General features: G+C 54.4%; 1 protein-coding gene and 1 non-coding gene across 3 annotated transcripts in view; both read left to right on the forward strand.

The window, feature by feature from the left end:
• The window catches only part of CDHR2 (cadherin related family member 2), a 30,153-nt gene that overhangs the window by 5,126 nt on the left and 6,178 nt on the right, over positions 1-18,849 (forward strand). For both annotated transcript variants that reach the window (XM_038771549.1, XM_038771548.1), the window contains exons 2-19: positions 2,789-2,859; positions 3,474-3,557; positions 4,112-4,251; positions 5,703-5,756; positions 6,886-6,975; positions 7,345-7,434; positions 7,908-8,033; positions 8,160-8,306; positions 8,984-9,059; positions 9,250-9,368; positions 9,990-10,223; positions 11,509-11,664; positions 11,751-11,912; positions 12,703-12,764; positions 13,282-13,525; positions 15,194-15,433; positions 16,101-16,170; positions 17,370-17,990. In XM_038771549.1, coding sequence (XP_038627477.1) covers positions 2,814-2,859; positions 3,474-3,557; positions 4,112-4,251; positions 5,703-5,756; positions 6,886-6,975; positions 7,345-7,434; positions 7,908-8,033; positions 8,160-8,306; positions 8,984-9,059; positions 9,250-9,368; positions 9,990-10,223; positions 11,509-11,664; positions 11,751-11,912; positions 12,703-12,764; positions 13,282-13,525; positions 15,194-15,433; positions 16,101-16,170; positions 17,370-17,990 — 2,761 coding nt within the window. In that variant the 5' untranslated portion in view covers positions 2,789-2,813. The remainder of the gene's footprint in view (positions 1-2,788; positions 2,860-3,473; positions 3,558-4,111; positions 4,252-5,702; positions 5,757-6,885; positions 6,976-7,344; positions 7,435-7,907; positions 8,034-8,159; positions 8,307-8,983; positions 9,060-9,249; positions 9,369-9,989; positions 10,224-11,508; positions 11,665-11,750; positions 11,913-12,702; positions 12,765-13,281; positions 13,526-15,193; positions 15,434-16,100; positions 16,171-17,369; positions 17,991-18,849) is intronic.
• Positions 1,613-1,718, forward strand: LOC119949760. The gene has a single exon (XR_005457297.1). It is a non-coding gene; the product is annotated as a U6 spliceosomal RNA (small nuclear RNA).

Consider the following 18,849-nt stretch of genomic DNA (forward strand, 5'->3'; position numbering starts at 1 on the left):
TTTATTTCTATAAACGTCTGTCTTCCCCCTCTAGACTGTAAGCTCGTTGTGGGCAGGGAATGTGTCTGTTCTATTGCTCTACTGTGCTTGCCCAAGCGCTTAGTACTGTGCTCTGCACCCTGTAAGCGCTCAATAAATACGACTGAATCAAAGTATCTAGAACCAGCAAGATCGTCTGGAAATAGTCAGATTCTATAGGAAGACCAGGGATCAGGAGTCCAGGAGAGGCTGAGGGCCTCTTTTAGACTGTGAGCCCACTGTTGGGTAGGGACTGTCTCTATATGTTGCCAACTTGTACTTCCCAAGCGCTTAGTACAGTGCTCTGCACACAGTAAGCGCTCAATAAATACGACTGATTGATTGATTGATTGATTGATTGAGTTTGGGAGTCATTCAGTCGTATTTATTGAGCGCTTACTGGGTGCAGAGCATGGTACTAAGCGCTTGGGAGAGGACAATACACACTTCCTACTCACAAGGAGCTTACAGTCTCGGGGTAGGGAGACAGACGTCAATAAAAAGAAATAAATTGCAGGTACTGTGAGGCTGGAAGTTGGGGGAGAGTCAATGAGGGGAAGGAGGAGCCCAAAGCAGCGCAAAGAGGAGGCTGCCCGGATCCAGCTGTGGGAGCGCAGGGGATGGGGATTGCGCTGTGTGACTTCAGGAAGGTCAGCCGCCCTCTCTGGTCCTACCCAGGAAAGGACAGCGAGCAGGGTGGTGATTGAGGTCAATAAACGAGAGACTCTAAAGTGACTTCTCCTGCTAGGGGAGTGGGGGGTTAGGGTGGGTTGCGGACTCATCTTGAATCATCGATTCGTCGAGGGAGGAGGGGTTTGGTCAGGGGGTGCGGGCGAGGCTGGGGTGGGGTGCCCGTCAGTCAGCAGGTACTTTGGCCATGCCCACTGGCTGCCGGGCAGTGCCCCTTCCCCCTTCCTAGTTCAGCTTTAATGCCCTCAATCACCTCGCCCCCTCTTACCTCACCTCCCCGCTCTTCTACTCCAAGCCTGCCCACACGCTTCATTCCTCTATTACCAACCTCCTCACTGCACTTCGATCTCTTCTATCTCGCCGCCGACCTCTCTCGCCCAAGGCCTGCCTCTAAGAGCCCAGGCTTGGGGGTCAGAGGTTGTGGGTTCGAATCCCGGCTCCGCCAACTGTCAGCTGTGTGACTTCGGGCAAGTCACTTCACTTCTCTAGGCCTCAGTTCCCTCATTTGTCAAATGGGGATTAAGACTGCGAGCCCCCCGTGGGACAACCTGATCACCTTGTAACCTCTCCAGCGCTTAGAACAGTGCTTTGCACATAGTAATAGTAAGTGCTTAACAAATGCCATCATTATTATTATTATTATTATTAAATCTGACAGACAATGACTCTCCCTCACTTCAAAGCCTTACTGAAGGCCCATCTCCTCCAAGAGAACTTCCTTGACTAAGCCCTCTTTTCCTTTTCTTCCACTCCCTTCTTTGTCACCCTGACTTGCTCCCTTTATTAATCCCTGCTCCCAGGCCCATGGCACTTATGTCCATATCTCTCATTTATTTCTTTCTATTAACGTCTGTCTCCCCCTCTAGACTTTAAGCTCACTGTGGGCAGGGAATGTGTCTGTTACATCTTCCTTCGGCAGCACAAATACTAAAATCAGAACGATACAGAGAAGGTTAGCACGGCCCCTGCACAAGGATGACACGCAAATTTGCGAAGCGCTCCATATTTTTCCTGTTTACTTGATTTGATGTGTATGTATCTATAATTCTATCTATTTATATGGATGCTATTGATGCCTGTTTACTTATTTTGATGTCTGTCTCCCCCCTTCTAGACTGTGAGCCCGTTGTGGGCAGGGATTGTCTCTCTCTGTTGCTGAACTGCCCTTTCCAAGCGCATAGTACAGTGCTCTGCACACAGTAAGTGCTCAATAAATACGATTGAATGAATGAATGCTTAGTACAGTGCTCTGCACACAGTCAGAGCTTAATGGCACTTAGTACAGTGCTTTACACACAGTAAGTGCTCAAAAAATACAAATGAATGAATAAATACAACTGACTGACTACTGTGTGCAGGGTACTGTATTGAGTGCCCACTGTGGGCAGAGCTCCATACTGAGTGCCTACAATGTGAACCCAGAGTCTCCAAGGGAACAGTCTAATTTTGAAGTTCTCAAGGGATAGAGAGAAGGAAAAAGAGGCAATCTCCCAGTTTACTGGAGACAGAACGGCAAACATAAATTGATGACTTTCGATTACAAATAATAATAATAATTGTGGTATTTGACAATAATAATAATAATTGAGGTCTTTGTTATTAATAATAATATTTGTGGGCTTTTTTAAGTGCTTACTATGAGCCAGACACTGCACTAAACTCTGGGGTAGATAAAAGCTAATCAGGTTGGACGCAGTCCCTGTCCCACATAAGGCGCAGAGTTTTAATCTCCATCTTCCAGATGAGATAACTGAGGCCCAGATAAGCTATGTAATTTGCCCAAGTTTACCCGTGGATTAGTGGCGGAGCCGCAATTAGAACCCAGGTCCTTCTGAGTCTCAGGCCTGGGCTCTAACCGCTAGACCACAGTGCTTCTCACTGAGAAGGAATGTGCTAAACACCTTGTATCTACCCCAGTGCTTAGAACAGTTCTTGGCACATAGTAAGCACTTAACAAATACCACAATTTTATCCTTATTATTATATATTATAACCATTTATATTATAATATTATAATTATTATAAGCCCCTGCCCCATCGTAAGCCCTTAAGCCTGCCACTCAAGCCTCCTTCCCTCCAGGTCCTGGCAGGTGCCACCGGGGAGGATGGCGTGGCACCTGCTTGCCCTCCTGCTCTTCTTCACCGTCTCTGGTAAGTTCCCTTCTTGCCCCCCTTCACATCCTCCACAACCCCTGGTGCCATGGATGCCTCCTCCTGCCCACTGGCTAAATGCCCGTGCGGCCGGGCTACTGGGCGAAGCTTTGATGGGTCGGGCTTCTACACACTTGGGGGGGATGGAGGGGGAGAAAATGGTGACATCACTGGGGATGGAGCTGGGGTGAGGCCTAGTTTCACTACCCCCGCTCCCTCCAGGCTTGGGGCAGGGTGGATGGGGGAAGGGAGAAGGCCGGGTTCCTATGATGACCAAATGACACTTTCCCCCCCTTCAAAGCCTTATTGAAGGCCCATCTCCTCCAAGAGGCCTTCCCAGACTAAACCCCCCACTTTCCTCTTCTTCCACTCCCTTCTGCATCGCCCTGCTCCCTCCGTTCTTTCCCCCTTCCCAGCCCCTCAGTGCTTATGACCAGATCTGTCATTTATTTATTTGTACTGATATCTGTCTCCCTGCCTCTAGACCATAAGCTCGTTATGGGCAGGGAATGTGTTTATTGTTGCATTGTACTCTCCCAAGTGCTTAGTACAGTGCTCTGCACACGGTGAGTGCTCAATAAATATGACTGAATGACACGTGGTCTCTCTTACAGAGGGGAAGATCGTTCCATTTAATTTGGCACCCAGCTTTCTCCCAAACATGTCCCGGCTGACTGTGCCCGAAGATCGGCCCGTAGGTGAGTACCCGCTGAGCCGTGGGGGAGAAGGGGTGTGGACGGAGGGGTCCCGGAGGGCAGGAGGGGCCACACGGAGAGACCAGAGCCAAGATACACCTGGGTCAGTGCTCCACAGCTCTGAAAAGTGCCCGGCCTGACGATTCAAAGTAGCAGTGCCTGCTGTGAGACCGTGTAGAAAACAATCAGCGGTGTCAGAAGTGGTTCTGGTCTCTTCGGTTCTCTGTGCCTCAGTTACCTCATCTGTAAAACGGGGATTAAGACTGCGAGCTCCATGTGGGACAGGGACTGTGTCCAACCTAATTAACTTGCATCTACCCCAGCGCTTAGAACAGTGCCTGGCACACCGTAAGCCCTTCAAAAACACCATAAAAAAATCCAATATCTTCGATAGAGGTAGGGCAGGTATTGAATCCCCACTTTGCCAAAGAGGATACTGAGGCACAGAGAAGTTCAATGTCTTGCCCAAGATCACACAGCGGGCAAGACTTAACCAGATCCTACAAATTCAAAGTGGGGGTCTTATCCTTCAATCGCCGTTCTCCCTCCTCGCCCAGGCGCGGTGGCTTTCTGGCTCATGGCTACGGACGTTGACAATGACGTTCTGACCTACGGCATGGCTGGACAGTTCGGGGACCGCTTCGAAGTCGAGGAAAACACGGGGAAGGTTCAGGTGGCCAAGACTCTGGACTATGAGGTAAGAACCAGGATGGATTGGGAAGAGGGAGGAGGGAGACTGGAAGGAAGAGGAGAGCAGGGAACACTGTTTCGACCGGTAGGGAGGCAGGCTGGGGCAGGAGGCTTTCCCTTTTTTTGTCCAAGAGGCTCCCGCTTGTTTCCAGAGAGGCCTACTGGGTTTGATTCTGGGGCTGCTAGGAAGGCTTCTCCCCGAGTCCCCACCTTATCTCTACAGGCGAAACAACCCAGAAACCCCCCCTTCCCTTTGCTCTCTCTGTGGAGGTGTTGTCTACAATGATGGGAAAGTAGGGGGAAGACAGGCTTGGGGTGGGAAGATGGGGAATTCCCCTTCTGGCATGTTAAGTTTGACATCCAACCAGTCCTTTAGAGTGGAAACTCCTTGTGGTCAGGGAATGGATCTTGTGTTTCTGTTGGACTTTCCCGGGGCACTTAGTTCAGCACGCTGTACTCGGCAGACGTTAGGTAAATATCACCGCTACTACTAAGTGTTTACTATATGCAGAGCACTGAACTCAGCTCTGGGAAGAGGATGGAAGCTCAAGAAATATTCCCTGCCCTTGAGGAACTCCTAGGCTGATCGGGCGGGGAGACGTCCAACTCTCAGGGAGGGAAGGGGCTGATCTGGGGTGCCACTGGACGGCCCACCCTCCTCATATTCGAGAGACAATGATTCTCCCCCTCTTCAAAGCCTTATTGAAGGCCCATCTCCTCCAAGAAGCCTTCCCTGACTTAGCCCTCCTTCCCTCTTCTCCCACTCCCTTCTGTGTCATCCTGACTTGCTCCCTTTATTCATCCTCCCTCCCAGCCCCACAGCACTTATGTCTATATCTGTAATTGATTTATTTCTAATAATGTCTGCCTCCCCCTCTAATAATAATGATGATGATGATGGTATGTGTTAAGCACTTACTACATGCCAAGCACTTTTCTAAGCACTGGGGTAGATATAAAGTTCTCAGGTTGGACAGAGTCCCTGTCCCCCTTGGGACTCAGGGTCTCAATCCCCATTTTACAGATCATAATAATAATGATGGCATTTGTTAAGCGCTTACTAGGTGCAAAGCACTGTTCTATGCACTTGGGAGGATACAAGGTGATCAGGTTGTCCCACGTGGGGCTCACAGTCTTAATCCCCGTTTTACAGATGAGGGAACTGAGGCACAGAGAAGTTAAGTGACTTGCCCAAGGTCACACAGCTGGCAATTGGCAGAGCCAGGTCCTTCTGGCTCCCAGGTCTACGCTCTATCCGCTATGCCACGATGCTTCTCACAGACTGCTTCTCTAGACTGTAACCTCATTGTGGGCAGGGAATGTAGGTGTTTATTGTTGTACTGTTCTCTCCCAAGCGCTTAGTACAGTGCTCTGCACACAGTAAGCACTCAATAGATATGATTGACTGACTGACTTTCTCTCGTTCCCTCCCATTTACGTCCCTCTTCTCTTTTCCAGGAAAACGTTAACTTGCCAGTCACCCTCCTGGTGTCAGACAAAATCAATTCACAAGTGAGTACGGCGGAGGTGGTGTCTGAGGCGTGTGTGTGTGTGTGTGTGAAGTGTACCAATCAATCAATCAATCGTACTTATTGAGCGCTTACTGTGTGCAGAGCACTGTACTAAGCGCTTGGGAAGTACAAGTTGGCAACATATAGAGACGGTCCCTACCCAACAGTGGGCTCACAGTCCTGAAGCAGATGTGGAGGACACAGGAGGGGCAGCTGCCCCCCAGGAACTCTTGGCATCGCTGCCCACTGTACCTCTATCTCACCGCCAATCTCTTCCCCACGTCCTGCCTCTGGCCTGGCACATCCTCCCTCCTCATATCCGACGGACGATGGCTCTGTCCCCTTTCAAAGCCTTACTGAAGTCACGCCTCCTCCAAGAAGACTTCCCAGACTAAGCCCTCTTTTCCCTTTCTCCCACTCCCTTCTTAGTAGACCCGATCCCTGTCCTTGAAGGAGTTAGAGTCTAATTGTGTGAAGAGCACTGTATTAGGCATTTGGGAGAGTCCAACAGAGTTGGGAGACACGATCCTTGTCCTCCAGGACTTTACAGTCCGCTGGATGTGCAGAGCACTGTTCTAAGCCCTTGGAAGACTGTGAGCCCAATGTTGGGTAGGGACTGTCTCTATATGTTGTCAATTTGTACTTCCCAAGCGCTTAGTACAGTGCTCTGCACATAGTAAGCGCTCAATAAATACGATTGATGATGATGATGATGAAGAGTACAATTAGTCGACATGATCCCTGCCCCGATTCTGCCCTCCTGGGACAATGGGGCAGGGCCTTCCTCGCTCTCGGCTCTTATCCCATGGCTGGTGCCCCCTTGCCAATGGAACATACAGAAGCATCGTGGACTACTGGAAAGACCAAGAGCCCGGGAGTCGGAAGGACCTGGGTTCTAATCCTGGCCCTGTCGCTTGTCTGCTGTGTGACTTTGGGCAAATCACGTCACTTCTCTGTGCCTCAGTTCCCTCAACTGTGAAATGGAGATTATGACTGTGAGCCCCATGAGAGGACGTGGATGGTGTCCAATCTGATTAGCCTGTACGGACCCCAGCCCTCAGGACGGTGCCTAAAACATAGTAAGCGCGTAACAGATACCATAAAAAAATGAAAAACTCTTTCCCCGACAGGTGCGGAAAGACGTCGTCATCGTGGTGGAGGACAGGAACGACAACAAGCCGGTCTTTCAGAATCCTCCGTCCAGCGCCTCGGTCTACGAGGTGACTCTCCCTTCCCCGCTAATGCCACCATCCTGTGGTGTGGCCACCCGACTGTGGGCACGGGAAAGGGCTTTCTGCCCTCTGCCCAAGAGGACCCCATACCCTGACCGCCTGGGGGGCTGCTGCCTGATTTCCTTCCCCAGGAGCACTTGGGCAATCCCCACATGCAGTGCATCACGTGGGGCCGACGGCACGCTGAGACTTGTAGTTTCTGAGCCGACTGGGAGTCTACCTGAGGCCAAATTGGTCTTTCTGGAACAAGGGGTCCCTATTCTCAGAGGGGCTCACCCATCCCGGGGAGCGGGGGACGGAAAGGGAAGGGGCAAGGAGGCAGCCCCCACATCAAGCTGATCTCTGTCCCCGTTTCAGAATGACACCGTCGGAACGATCATCTGCACGGTGCTAGCCGAAGACCGCGACACTGGCTTAAGCGGCCTCGTGAAATACTCCATCTTGGGGGTGAGCTCGGGGTCCACTGGGGTCACTCCTGGTGCTCTGGGGTCCTCAAGGGCGGAGGGCCGCTCTGATGGGGTTGGGGGGGGAGCAACCCAGGGTCACTCCCGCTCCATCAGTCCTCCGTTCCCGCGGTGCTGCCTGCCCCGGGACTGGGGTCAACACCCCCATGGAAGTGGTTGGTAGAAGTGGAATTAGCCCGGCCCTGGGACGCAGAGGATCTGGGTTCTAATCCTAGTTCCGCCCCTTGTCCGCCGACTGACCGTGAGCAAGTCACTTCACTTCTCCGGGCCTCGGTTCCCTCACTGGCAAAATGGGGATCGGGACCGTGAGCCGAACTGAACTGGGGTGGGAGCCCATAGGTTCCCGTGGGTGCAGGCGGGGAGCTGGAGAGACGCCCCGGGGCAGTTGGGGAGGCCCAGGGAGTGGAGTCTGGAGGCCCCGGCTGCCCCTCCGGTGGTCACTGCCCTTGTCCCCAGATCATCCCGAACACCACGGAAAACGCGAACCTGTTTGCCATCTTGGACAATGGCAGCATCTACCTCAACGGTTCGTTGGATTACAACAGCAAGAGCACTTACTACCAGCTGCAGCTTCAGGCCTACGTAAGTCGGGAGGCCGGGGAGCGGGGCCGGGGCACGTGACCACCCCTACAACACACCCCACCCTCTCTCCCCGCCGTCCTCCCTCCCGCTCACTCTCCTCACCATCCTCCCTCTCCGTGGCTGTAGGATGGTGGGGGCCTCCTGAACGGACAGCACATTGTTCAACGATCTCAGGTCATCTACCTCCCCATCAACGTAGTGGACGTCCCCAATCTGGCGCCCCAGTTTATTGGGGCTCCTTTTGAGGGCTCCGTGTCTGAGGACGCTATTTTGGTGAGATCAATCAATCAATCCACTGTATTTACTGAGCGCTTAATGGGTGCTGAGCATAGGACTACGTGCTCGGAAGAGGACAATAGAAACATATAACAGACACACTCCCTGCCCAAAACGAGCTTGCAGTCCAGAGGGAGAGATGGACATTAATAGGAATAAATAAAGTATGGCTATGGACCATAAATGCCGTGGGGCTGAGGGAGGGGTGAATAAAAGGGGCGAATCAGGGTGAGGCAGAAGTGGAAGAAGAGGAAAGGAGAGCTTAGTCAGGGAAGGCCTCTTGGAGGAGATGCACCTTCAATAAGACTTCGAAGGCGGGGAGGGTCATTGTCCGTCAGATATGAAGAGGGAGGGCGTTCCGGGCCAGAGGCAGGACGTGGGTGAGAAGTCAGCGGCGTGATAGGTGAAAGGGAGGTACAGTGAGAGGGTTGGCGTTAGAGGAGCAGAGTGTGCTGGCTGGGTTGGAATAGGGGAGCAGTGAGGTGAGGTAGGAGGGGGCGAGGGGATTGAGGACTTTAAGAGTGAGATGGGGGGGGGGGGGGCCTGGGGGGGGCCATTGCCAGCCTGTACCGACAGGAGATGGGGGGGATGGGAGACCTCTAACACCCCCCTGCTATTCTGTAATGATGGGGGACTGGGGGGAGCCCCCTGACCCCTCCTCTGCCGGGTTCTAGAATACGGAGATCCTGAAAGTGGTTGCTATCGATGGAGACCGGGGTATCAATGACTTCATCTACTTCAACATCACCAGTGAGTTGGGGGCCGGGTGGAGGGGTCATCTCCCCTGGCCACGGTGGCCCCGGAGGCCCCCTGCGCATCGGCCCCTGGATGGCCTCCGCCCACCTCTGCCTCTCTGGTCAGGCCCCGGTTCCTGAGGCTGGGGGGTGGGTAGCCCCTCGCTCACAGCCCAGGCCCACGCCGGCCTTTCCCCGGTTCGCAGATTCCACCAGGCCGACCTGGTTCACGATCGACTCGGTTAGCGGCGTGATCAACGTGAACGATACTCTGGATCGGGAGGACCTGCTGAAGGAAGACGAGGCGGTCCGGCTGCTGGTTTATGTCAGTGGAGTGGGACAGGGAGCGGGACAGGGAGCGGGGAAGAACAGGACAGAGAGCAGGGAGAAGGAGCGGGACAGGGAGCGGGGAGGAGTGGGACAGGAAGAGGAGAAGAAGAGCAGGAGAGGGAGTGGGACAGGGAGCAGGGAAGAGGAGCCAGGCCGGGAGTGGGAAGGAGGAGGGCAACAGGAAGGGGGAGGAGTGGGACAGGAAGGGAGGAGGAAGATTGGGACAGGGAGCAAGGAGGAATGGGGGACAGGGACACGAAAGAGGAAGAGGAGCGGGACCAGGTGGGAGTGGGAGGAGGAAGGGGACAGAAAAAGGTGGAAGAGCAGGACAGGGAGGGGAAAGACTTCTTTCCCTTCTAGACTGTAAGCCCGCTGTTGGGAAGGGACCGTCTCTATATGTTGCCGACTTGGACTTCCCAAGCGCTTAGTCCAGTGCTCTGCACACAGTGAGTGCTCAATAAATACGACTGAATGAATGAACGAATGAAAGAGGAGCAGGTGAGGGAGACAGGGAAGAGTGGGACAGAGAGGGAGAGGGACGGGGAGGGAATCGCCGATCCCGGCTCGCTACTCCTGCTGGAGGCCCCTCCGGATGTACCCCTCTCCTCCCGCTCAGGCCACGGAGGCCCAAGAGGACGTCAGCGGGATCAGAGCCTGGAACAGCACGTGGGTGACGATCAAGGTGGCGGATGTCAACGACAATGAGCCCAAGTTCTACTTCTGTCAGCTGCCCGACTGCAACTTCAGCCCCGACCTGGCCATCGATACCTTTGAGGGCTTCATCGAGGAACACGCCTCCAGCCGGGTGCCCGTCAACAACCTGGACATCGTGGCCTACGACCCTGATAAGGCAAGCGGCTCGCGTCCTCCCGGCTCCCCTCTGCTGCGCTGGGCTTGTACTTCCCAAGCGCTTAGTACAGTGCTCTGCACACAGTAAGCGCTCAATAAATACGATTGATGGAATGAATGAATGAAGGGGCCCCCCACCCTGACCAACCCATCGATCACTGCCATTTATCGAGTGTCTACTCTGTGCAGAGCGCTGGACTGAGCACTTGAGAGAGTGCGATGGGGTTAGTAGACATGATCACTGCCCTCAGGAGGTTGCGGTCTACTGTGGGTACAGCACTGTACTAAGCGCTTGGGAGAGTCCAACAGAGAGTAGACACGATCCCTGCTGACCAGGAGCTTACAATCTACTGGGGGCAGAGTACTTTACTAAGCGCTTGGGAGAGTCCAATAGACAATAGACACAATTGACGCCATCCAGACCTACAGTCTATTGTGGGCAGAGCACTGGACTAAGCACTTGGGAGGGTTCAATAGATAGTAGACACAATCCCTGCCACCCAGGAGCTTACGACCTACTGTGGGCAGAGCACTGTACTAAGCACTTGTGAGAATCCAATACATAGTAGACACAATCCTTGCCCTCCAGGAGCTTACAGTCTTCTGTGGGGACAGCACAATACTAAGTGCTTGGGGGAGTCCGATAGATAGTAGACACAACTGCTGCCCTCCAGGACGTGACTCAGTGGAAAGAGCCCGGGCTTTGGGTCATGGGTTCAAATCCCGGCTCTGCCAACTGTCAGCTGTGTGGCTTTGGGCAAGTCACTTCACTTCTCTGGGCCTCGGTGACCTCATCTGTAAAACGGGGATGAAGACTGTGAGCCCCCCGTGGGACAACCTGATCACCTTGTAACTTCCCCAGCACTTAGAACAGTGCTTTGCACATAGTAAGCGCTTCACAAATACCATCATCATTATTATTATTCCAACCTATTGTGTGCAGAGCACTTTACTGAGCACTTGAGAGAGTATGGGGGCGTCCGTAGGTGCCGTCTCCATGATCGCTCACAGAGGGGAATCAAGGCAGCTCTGCCCACCCTCCGTCCTCTCCCACTCTCGTGCTGCCCCCTGCCCAGAGGTCACCATGGCAACGCTGGGGGCAGTCCCCTTTTAGACTGTGAGCCCACTGTTGGGTAGGGACTGTATATGTTGCCAATTTGTACTTCCCAAGTGATTAGTACAGTGCTCTGCACACAGTAAGTGCTCAATAAATACGATTGATTGATTGATTGATTGATTGAGGGGGCTATGGATGCCATTTTTCTTCCCTCGGTCTCCGCCACCAGGGCCCCAACGGCACGTTCCACCTGAGCCTGCGCGGGAAGGACCGAGACGCCTTCACCGTGTTCCCCAACAAGCTGGCCAACGAGGGCGAAGTCCAGGTGCTGGTTTTCAACTCCACGCTGGTGGACTACGAGATCAGTGACACCATGGAGGTGGAGGTGAGGGGGGGACCAGCGTCTGGGGCAGCGGGGCGGGACGGGGGACGGGGGATGCCGATGGGCCCCCCTCTCTCCGGCCCCCACAGGTCGTGGCCAATGACTCTATGAGCTACAAAACCTCCAGCGCCCGGGTGACCGTCGACCTCATAGACATCAACGACCACACGCCCACCTTCAACCAGAGCCTCTTCATCCTGGAAATCAACGAGAACAGCGAAATCGGCACGGTGGTCACTGACAGCATCCAGGTCGGGACCCGGGAGTTGGGGGTACCGGCCGTCGGGGGGGTGCCACCAGGGGCGGGGATGCTTGCGGCCCTTTTCTGGGGGTCTGGGGGTGTTTCCGTGTGCACGTCTGTGTGTACTTGTGTATGTATATGCCCGCGTGGATGTGCGTGAGTGAATAAGCACTGTTCTAAGCGCTGGGGTAAATACAAGTTAATCAGGTTGACCGCAGTCCCTGTTCCACCTGGGGCTCACGCTCCTATCCCCACTTTACGGATGAGTTAACTGAGGCACAGAGAAGGGAAGTGATTTGCCCGAGGTCACACGGCAGAGACGAGGTGGAGCTGGGCATGCAAATAATAATAATATTTGTTAAGTGCCTACTATGTGCCAGGCGCTGTTCTAAGTGCTGGGATAGATACAAGATAATCAGGTCGGACACAGTCCCTTTCCCACATAAGGCTCACAGTCTTAATCTCCACTTTACAGATGAGGGAACTGAGGTCCAGAGAAGTGAAGTGACTTACTCAAGGTCGCACAGCAGACAAGTGGCAGGCTCCGGGCTCTTTCCACCAGGCCATGCTGTTCTCTCTCCCCTGCTTAGGCTGTGAACGGGACAGGAGTTATGTCAGCTCTGATAATCTTGTTTCCTCCCTGGTGCTCGGCAGAGAGTTAGCGTTCAATAAATAGCGTCAGCGTCATCCTCATCCTTCCCCCAAGGAGTGAGCACTGTGGGGAATGAGCACTGATGTTGAGCAGCATGTTCAGGGGCGAGCTGGCCTGCTGCTTACCTGGGTCCTTTGGCTATTCCCAGGCTATAGACCCGGATACCGGCCTCTGGGGAAAAATCACCTACCAGCTGCTGCCTGAGTCCATGTAGGTATCAAACGATCGATCAATCAGTCAATCAGTGGTATGTGCTGACTCTGTGCAAGAACTTAGTAAAGTGCTCTGCTCACAGTGAGCACTCAGCGAGGACCACCGATTGACTGGGAGAATCCGAGTGAGTAGACTCAATCTCTGCCCTCAAGCAGCTTACAGTTTACCGTGTGCGGAGCACTGGACTAAGCACTGGGAAAGAATAGCCAGGTGGGAATTCGACACGGTCCCAGTTCCTCGGGAGGGCCTCACAAATCTAGGAATATTGAGGGATGGGGGGGAGAAGGGATTGGTGGTGAGAGACACCTAAGGAACGATTGATCAGGGAAGGCCTCCTGGAATGGGATTTCTAAAGCGGCGATCTGCCGGATGTAAAAGGGAAGGGATTTCCCGGCAGGAGGGAGGACGCGGGCAAGGGCTGTACGGCGAGAGAAGCGACAGTGAGGGGGATGAGGGGTGGAATTTCAGGCTGTTCCTCACCCCTTGCCTGACCCCGCCACGGTCTCCCCGGCAGCCGGGACGTTTTCCAGGTGGACGCGGACAGCGGGGTGGTGACGGTGAAGAACGGGAGTCTGCTGGACCGCGAACGTCAAGCTGTGCACTACGTCACGCTGCAGGCCCAGGACGGCGGCAAGCAGACGGGCTCCACCCTGCTAGAGATCAGGCTGAAGGACGTCAACGACAACCCGCCCGTCGTGAGCGGCTCCTACAACGCCTTCGTCAAAGAGGAGGTCGACGGCGTCAACTTGGAGATCCAGGTGAGCGGGCAGGCTGAGCGGGGAACGCGTGCCCCCTATTAAAAGGAATCGGGGCTTCGCCTCAGCCCACCCCCTGGGGATTTCTAGAATCCAATAGTAGTAATTGCGGTATGTGTGAAGCGCTTACTGTGTGCCAACCACTGTACTGAGCGTGGGGTAGATACAAAATAATCAGGTCCCACGGGGGGCTCGCAGTCTAAGTGGGAGGGAGGGCAGGGACTGAAGATGAGGGAACTGAGGCACAGAGAAGTGAAGTGGACTCCAAGGCCCGGAGTTTTTCCACTGGGTCACGCTGCTTCTCTGCTTGAAGGGTCCTGGAGAGGTCATGGGGTCCAGTCCCCTGCCTCCCTGCACGCTCCGGAGGTCCTTAAGGCTCTCTGGGAAGGAACCTTCACAAGCAGTCCTCCATTTAACCATCTCTCCACCATCTTTGTTCTCTGTTAATCTGAGGTTTAGTTACTTCCTCGTCCCTTCCTCATCAGGTCAGCCAGGCCCTGGGAGAAGACGGGTGAGGAGGGCACCCTTTAGGGGAAAGAGCTCTAGGTTAGGCTGTTGACCTCTTCTTTGCCCCCCACGACCCTGGCAGGCTTCCTGGAGGAAGCGGATCTTGACGCAGGCTCTACATGAAAACAGGGGGAGGGGTCCGTTTGACTGCGAGAGAAGCAGTGTGGCTTAGTGGATAGGGCCCGGGCCGGGAGTCAGAAGGGTCCCGGGATCGCCACTTGCCTGCTGTGTGATCTTGGGCAAGGCACTTCACTTCTCTGGGCTTCAGTTCCCTCATCTGTAAAATGGGGATTAAGCCTGTGAGCCCTATGTGGGACTGGGGCTGTGTCCAACCCTATTAGCATGTATCTACCCCAGTGCTTAGAACAGTTCCTGGCCCATAGTAAGCGCCTAACAAATATATATATATATATATATATATATATATATATATATATCATCATCATCATCAATCGTATTTATTGAGAGCTTACTGTGTGCAGAGCACTGTACTAAGCGTTTGGGAAGTACAAATTGGCAACATACAGAGACAGTCCCTACCCAACAGTGGGCTCACAGTCTAAAAGGGGGAGACAGAGAACAAAACCAAACATACTAACAAAATAACATAAATAGAATATATATGTACAGGTAAAATAAATAGAGTAATAAATATGTACAAACATATATACATATATACAGTTGCTGCGGGGAAGGGAAGGAGGTAAGATGGGGGGGATGGAGAGGGGGACGAGGGGGAGAGGAAGGAAGGGGCTCAGTCTGGGAAGGCCTCCTGGAGGAGGTGAGCTCTCAGTAGGGCCTTGAAGGGAGGAAGAGAGCTAGCTATATATATATATATCTCACAGTCTGTGGGACCCCATGCGTAAAATGGGTATTAGATTCCCCTTTCTTCCCTATAGACCGGGAACCCCGCATGGGACAGGGACCGTGTCCGATCTGATTGTTCCGTATCCACTCTAGCGCTTAGCAATCAATCAACCGATGGTATTTACTGAGCGCTTACTATGTGCAGACCACTATTCTGAGCGTGTGCTTAACAAACGCCGCAGTTACTGTAGCTGGTTGTTGGTCCCGGCCCGGTGGGCCGAAGCCTGAGACTCTGGCTTCGGGGGGGTCCGAGGGGTCGCCGCCGACCGTGCCCTCCTCCCCCGGGCCTCCCGCCAGGCCTACGACAATGACGAGCCCGGAAGCAACAACAGCCGGATCTGCTTCGAGATCCTGGCGGGGCCGTACAGCGGGAACTTCACCGTGGGGTACGACTCCGGGGTCCTAAGCAACGGGACCACCCTGGACCGAGAGGCCATCGACCCGGACCTCCTAGGCCGAATCCAGCTGACCGTGCTGGTGTTCGACCTCGGGGTGCCCTCCCTCAACACCACTGTCAACGTCACCGTCAATGTGGAGGTAACTTCTAGGGGTGGTCAACCGGGGCAGCTGCCGCAGGCCCCGGCCCTGGTGGACCCAAGTGGCCACTGGAACCGATGGGGCTCAGTCTGCTGGTGAGGAGCGTGTTCAAGGGAGGACCCACTGAGGCTCTGTTCCTTAAGCATGTCCCCTCGCGCACACGCACGCACCGCCTCTCCCCCCTTCCAGGATTGTCCCTGTCCACCCCTTTCTCCAGAAAAGGCCCCCCCACCACCAACCTTAATCCCCTTTCTGGACTATCGTTGTCTCCCTAGAGACCCTCTCCCAACCCCGTACCCGGGGGAAGTTGTTTGGGATGGGATGGGTGGGACGATAGGGGAAGAGCCGTACTTATGGGGTGTCCGAACCCCAGATTGTCCTCTCCCCACCCCCCGTCTCCAGGCTCTGCACTCGGGTTGGGGACAGGGGACTACTTTTCATGATGGAGGGATACGGGCCCCTTCCCGGTCCCATCGTCCCTCGTGGGCACCACGACCTCCCCTCTCTCTGCACCCTCGGGATTGCACCCACTTTCTGGTTGCTGTGGGGGCTGAAGGGGACTCTCTGGAGCCCCCCGCTACATGGATGGACCTCTGGGAGGGGATGGAGAGGGGCCTGGGGCAGGAAGAGGGGGTGCTCCACTCTGCGTCCATCCCTCTGCCCGCAGGACATCAACGATAACGAGCCAGTGTTCAACAGCTCCCTCTACGAGTTCAGCGTCAAAGAAAGATTGAAGGGTACGTCCCCTCGACCCTCCCGGACTCGTCTACCCCATCCTCCCTCGCCCCTGCCCCAACTCCCATCCCTTCCCAACCCAGGCCAAAGAGATCCAGGCCCCAGAGAAGACCGGAGACGAGGAGAAGGGGGTGACTGGATGGGGGCTGGGAATGAACCTGCCGGGAGAAGAGGGAGGCCGCAGATGGAAGCAGCGTGGCTTACTGGATAGAGCCCGGGCCTGGGAGTAAGGAGGACCTGGGTTCTAATCCCAGCTCTGCTACGTGCCTGCTGGGTGACCTTGGGCAAGTCGCTTCACTTCTCTGGGCCTCAGTTCCCTCATCTGTAAAATGGGATAAGGAATTGGCGGAGGTGGGGAATGGGGGCCCAAGAGGCCACTCTTGAGCTGAGGGAACGCCTCCCAAGAGGCCACTTTTGGGCTCAGTCAGTATCTCTCCAAGCGCTTAATACAGTGCTCTGCACACAGTAAGCGCTTAATAAATACGATTGATGATCATCATCATCATCGATCATATTTATTGAGCGCTTACTATGTGCAGTGCACTGTACTAAGCGCTTGGGAAGTACAAATTGGCAACATAATGATGATGATGATGATGATGATGATGATCACCCTGGGGTTTAGACAGCGTCTCCCATGAGACCACTCTTGAGGTCGGGAAGCATCTCCCTAGGGAGCACACTGGGGCTTAGGGAGAGTCTCCTAAGAGACCAACTTCAGACTCAAGAAGCATTTCCCTAGGGGTCATCCTCAGATTCAATCGGTGGTATTTATTGAGCCCTGACCATGTGCAGAGTACTGTACTAAGCGCTTGACAGAGTACAATACAAAAGTAAACAGATACATCGAGGATGAGATGAACATCAAATACCCCCCTAGACTGTAAGCTCATAGTGGGCAGGGAATGTGTGTGCTTATTGTTCTACTGTCCTCTCCCAAGCGCTTAATACGGTGCTCTGCACATAGTAAGTGCTCAATAAATATGAATCAATGCCCAGAGGTCACAGAACCACACAGTAAGCGCTCAATAAATATGACTGAATGAATGCCCAGAGGTCACAGATCCACGTACATAGACGACGCAAAAGGGAGAAGGTTCGGGGGGGCGTCTCCCAAGGGGTCACTCCGGGGATTAGAGGGCAACCCAACCCCCCGAGAGACCCCCAAATCCTGACCCTCGCTCCCCACCGGCCCCGCCAGGTGTGAAGATAGGGGTGTTGGAGGCCTGGGATGCCGACCAGACCGCGGTCAACAACCGCATCACCTTCACCCTCAGCGGGGTCGGCGCCAATAACTTCATGATCCGCGCCTCCCCCCAGCCCGGGAACTCCCACGGAGGCAGCTACTGGGGCACCCTGTCCCTCGACCCCGAGGTCACCCTGGACTACGAGACGAAACCCAACAACTTCTCGCTGACCGTGCAGGCGGTCAACACGGACTCCAGCGGGGGCCTCAACCCGACCCGGGCGGTGGTCGGGGTGGAGGACATCAACGACGAGCCCCCCTACATCGTGAGGGACTCGCTGCGGCAGGTGGAGGTGGCGGAGAACCGGCCCGATTTCGGGGTGGTGACCGTGGTGAAGGCCGAGGATCCGGACACCACGGCCGACGTGCAGATCCAGCTGCTGTCCGTGACCTGCCTGCAGGACCAGAGGGACGTGGGCCCCGTGTGCTGGCACTGGTTCGTGGTGGACGCCAACGGCTCCGTGTCGGTTAACGAGAGCTCGGCCGTCGATTACGAGGTCTGCGATCTGGTGCACCTGACCATCAGGGCCTGGGATAATGCCACCTGTGACAACTACCCAGCCTACAGCCCTGAAGGTGAGAGGCCACGGGCCACCACTTGGAAGGGCTGGACCGGCGCGGTGAGCCGGACTGCCACCTCCATAATAATAATCAATAATGACTGTGGTGTCTGTTAAGCGCTTACTACGCGCCAGGGTAGATACAAGCTCATCCGGTTGGACACGGTCCCTGTCCCACGTGGGGCTCACAGTCTTCATCCCCATCTTACAGGTGAGGGAACTGAGGCACAGAGAAGTGAAGCGACTCGCCCAAGGTCACACAGCAGACGCGTCGCAGAGCCGGGATGAGAACCCATGCCCTCTGACTCCCATGCCCGGGCTCTTTCTACTAGACCAGGCTGCTTCCTTAGACCAGGATGCTCACAGAAGGAGCAGCTTGGCCTAGGGGAAAGAGTGCGAATTTGGGAGTCCGAGGCCCTGGGTTCCAATCCCAACCTCACGACATGCCTTCCGTGTGACCTTGGGCAAGTCGCTTCACTTTTCTGGACCTCAGGTCCCTCATCTGAACAATTCAGAAGCTGTGTGGTTTAGTGGAAAGAGCGTGGTCCTGGGACTCAGAGGACCTGGGTTCTGGGATTATCACTCCTGTGTGACCTTGGGCAAGCGATTTCCTTCTCTGGGCCTCAAAGGGGAATTAAAGCTGTAAGTCCCATATGAGATACGGACCGTGTCCAAATTGATTATTGTCTATCTACCCCAGTGCCTGGCACATAGTAAGTGCTAAACAAATACCATTAAAAAGGGGGATGTGATACCTGTTCTCCCTCCTCTGAAGAATCTGAACCCCACGTGGGCCAGGGACTTCATCCGATCTGCCTGAATTGTATCTCCCCTAGCGCTTAGCACATAGTAAGTCTTTAACCAATACCACAATT

Source organism: Tachyglossus aculeatus, chromosome X2 (assembly GCF_015852505.1).
Source record: "Tachyglossus aculeatus isolate mTacAcu1 chromosome X2, mTacAcu1.pri, whole genome shotgun sequence".
Classification (NCBI taxonomy): domain Eukaryota; kingdom Metazoa; phylum Chordata; class Mammalia; order Monotremata; family Tachyglossidae; genus Tachyglossus; species Tachyglossus aculeatus.